At 52.2% G+C, this 2,203-nt stretch overlaps 1 protein-coding gene across 1 annotated transcript; it reads left to right on the top strand.

Moving 5' to 3' along the window:
- Positions 1–547: 547 nt before the first annotated feature.
- Positions 548–1,642, top strand: LOC136457665 (uncharacterized). The gene has a single exon (XM_066457686.1). The coding sequence runs from the start codon at positions 548–550 to the stop codon at positions 1,622–1,624; it is 1,077 nt and encodes a 358-aa protein (XP_066313783.1). The 3' UTR covers positions 1,625–1,642.
- Positions 1,643–2,203: the final 561 nt, after the last annotated feature.

The raw sequence follows: 2,203 nt of genomic DNA, 5'->3' as shown, positions 1-2,203 counted from the left end.
AAAAATGAATCATGAAAAGAAAAAGAAAAAGGGAAAAGAAAGAAAAGAAGAGAAAAGAAAAAGAAAAAGGAAAGAAAAAGAAGAAGAAAACATACGTACGAGGCTGCTGGAAATCCCGTCCCAGCGGGCAGCGCGCGCTCGCTCGTGCATGCATGTGGGCCGCGCGTGGGCCTCGCTGCCGTGCAAGCGCATCGCGCGGGAAGACCACGCGGGAGCCGTTCGGGTCGGCAGAATCGCGCATCGCCGCCGCCACCGTCGACCGATCGCCCCGGCCCCGCCTTCATCATCACCGTGTAATCCGCCCTGTTTCGGGCACCTGCACGGATCAGGAGCGAACTCGAGTCCAGGTCCGTTACAGAATCTCTCGTATTAAATGGATTGAGGTTTGCCCTCCGACTCGGATAACTTCCCTAATCTGATCCTTTAAAAGAGAGAAGGGGCGAGGCGTGGTGTTACAGACTCCAAACGGCAATCAGACAGCAAAACCTACGAGAGCCGAGCAGATCCGCGGCGCGGTGTTTCTCGTTTTCTCGTCGGTGCGTGCGAGATGGAATCCAAGCTCACCCAGGATGTCGGCCCGCTAGCGGCGGCGGCCTCGTCTTTCCCGCTGCTCGTGTACGACTACGAGCACGGCAACCCGCCGGAGATTTCCCAGACCGTGCTCTCGGTCGCCGACGGCTCCATGCGCACGATCCGAGTTCCCGAGATGTGCGACTACACGTGTCTGGAGACTCAGCAAGGCCTAATGCTCATGGTGGACACTGCCTCAGGATCCTGCTGGCTCTGGAACCCGCAGACCGGGGAGAAGACGGCGCTGCCCTCCATGAACGGCGAGCTGCCGTACCAGTGCCGGTGCCTAATCTCTGACACCACAAGTTCTCCTCCAGACTCGGTCTCGGACGACGTCGATCCTCCGGACTCCCTCGTGCTCGTCTACGACCTCACGCGCCCGGAGCTTCTGTTCTGCCGAATCAGAGGCGGCGCCGGGTGGGTGAAGCAGTCCTACGACATGGGCATCGAGGTCCCCGCCACCGAGAAAGGCCCCACACCGAGCGGTGTGATCAGTGACATGGCTGCCGTGCAGGGGGCGTTCTACTACTCCGAGTCCAGAGACGTGATCGGCGCTCTCTTCAGCTTCGCCGACGATCCGGAGCCGCGTCTGGAGCTCGTCACCTTCGATGCTCCGCTGCCCACTCTCGCCGTGGACGCGCCGCAGCTGAAAGCGACGAAGAGCTACCTGCTGGAATCCTCGAGAGAGCTCTTCCTCGTCTGCCTCTTCTACATCAGCAGCAGCATCGAGCGCATCGAAGAGGTCGGCGCCTACGTGATGGATTTCTCGAAGAAGGAATGGTGCAAGGTGACCGACATTGGCGACGCGGCGTTTCTTCTTGGTCCCGGTCCCGGATGCTTCGCGGCCTCGTGCTCTGCGGCGGAGCATGGCCTAAAGAGCGGGTGTGTCTACCTTGCTGACGACAACAACGATCTCCACATCTTTGATCTCAAGCAAGGCACTCGTGAGCTCGTTAGACCAACTCAGGACATACCTGCTCTCTCGCGCGTGCCATTTTGGCTGGTGCCTGGTGCCCGTCCTCCCGCAGAGCCAGAGCTCTTTCAATTAATGTGAAATTATCGTAGAAAAGTTTCATCGCTAGTGAATAATATTTTTTAAGTCCTTTAAGAGTTTCTCTTATTATTTTTTTACTCTCGCATAACTAGCATGCTTATGTACTTTGATATATTTAAGTTTTTTTTTTTCAAAATGATGCGACTTGTTTTTTTCTTGAATTAATTAAATGTATTCCATTATATAAAGAAATTGTGCAAAAGATTCCCTAATTGAACGTTTGGCCTTGGAGTGCCTCTTGCATAGTCTTGTCTAGAATAGACTGCTTGGTGACTCTATCCGCAGCTTTGGTGGCATCATCTCTCTGTTACTATGTACCTTGTAGTATCTTGATGATGACTTGATGACAGAGTGTTGAATCTGGTGGATAACGAGCGGATAACACCTTTTTTGAGTTTTTTTAAAAGATTGACAATTTTATTTATTGTGATCTCACGAATTGTTTGAAAAACAACTTCGAACCGAGCTTTAACGAGCCGAACCAAAGTCAAAAGTCACACAAAATTATCTTATTTTTATTTAAAATGAGTTTAATTAGAGTATTTTTTTAAAGGAGACACCAAGCTAGCTCAACGAGTT

Source organism: Miscanthus floridulus, chromosome 6 (genome assembly GCF_019320115.1).
Source record: "Miscanthus floridulus cultivar M001 chromosome 6, ASM1932011v1, whole genome shotgun sequence".
Lineage (NCBI taxonomy): Eukaryota > Viridiplantae > Streptophyta > Magnoliopsida > Poales > Poaceae > Miscanthus > Miscanthus floridulus.
The sequence above is the reverse complement of the archived record's forward strand: the minus strand, read 5'-3'. Positions and strand labels throughout refer to the sequence as shown.

Bases quoted from the DNA above. Each gene is read 5' to 3' on its own strand.
- LOC136457665 (XM_066457686.1), top strand. From the start codon at position 548: ATGGAATCCAAGCTCACCCAGGATGTCGGCCCGCTAGCGGCGGCGGCC.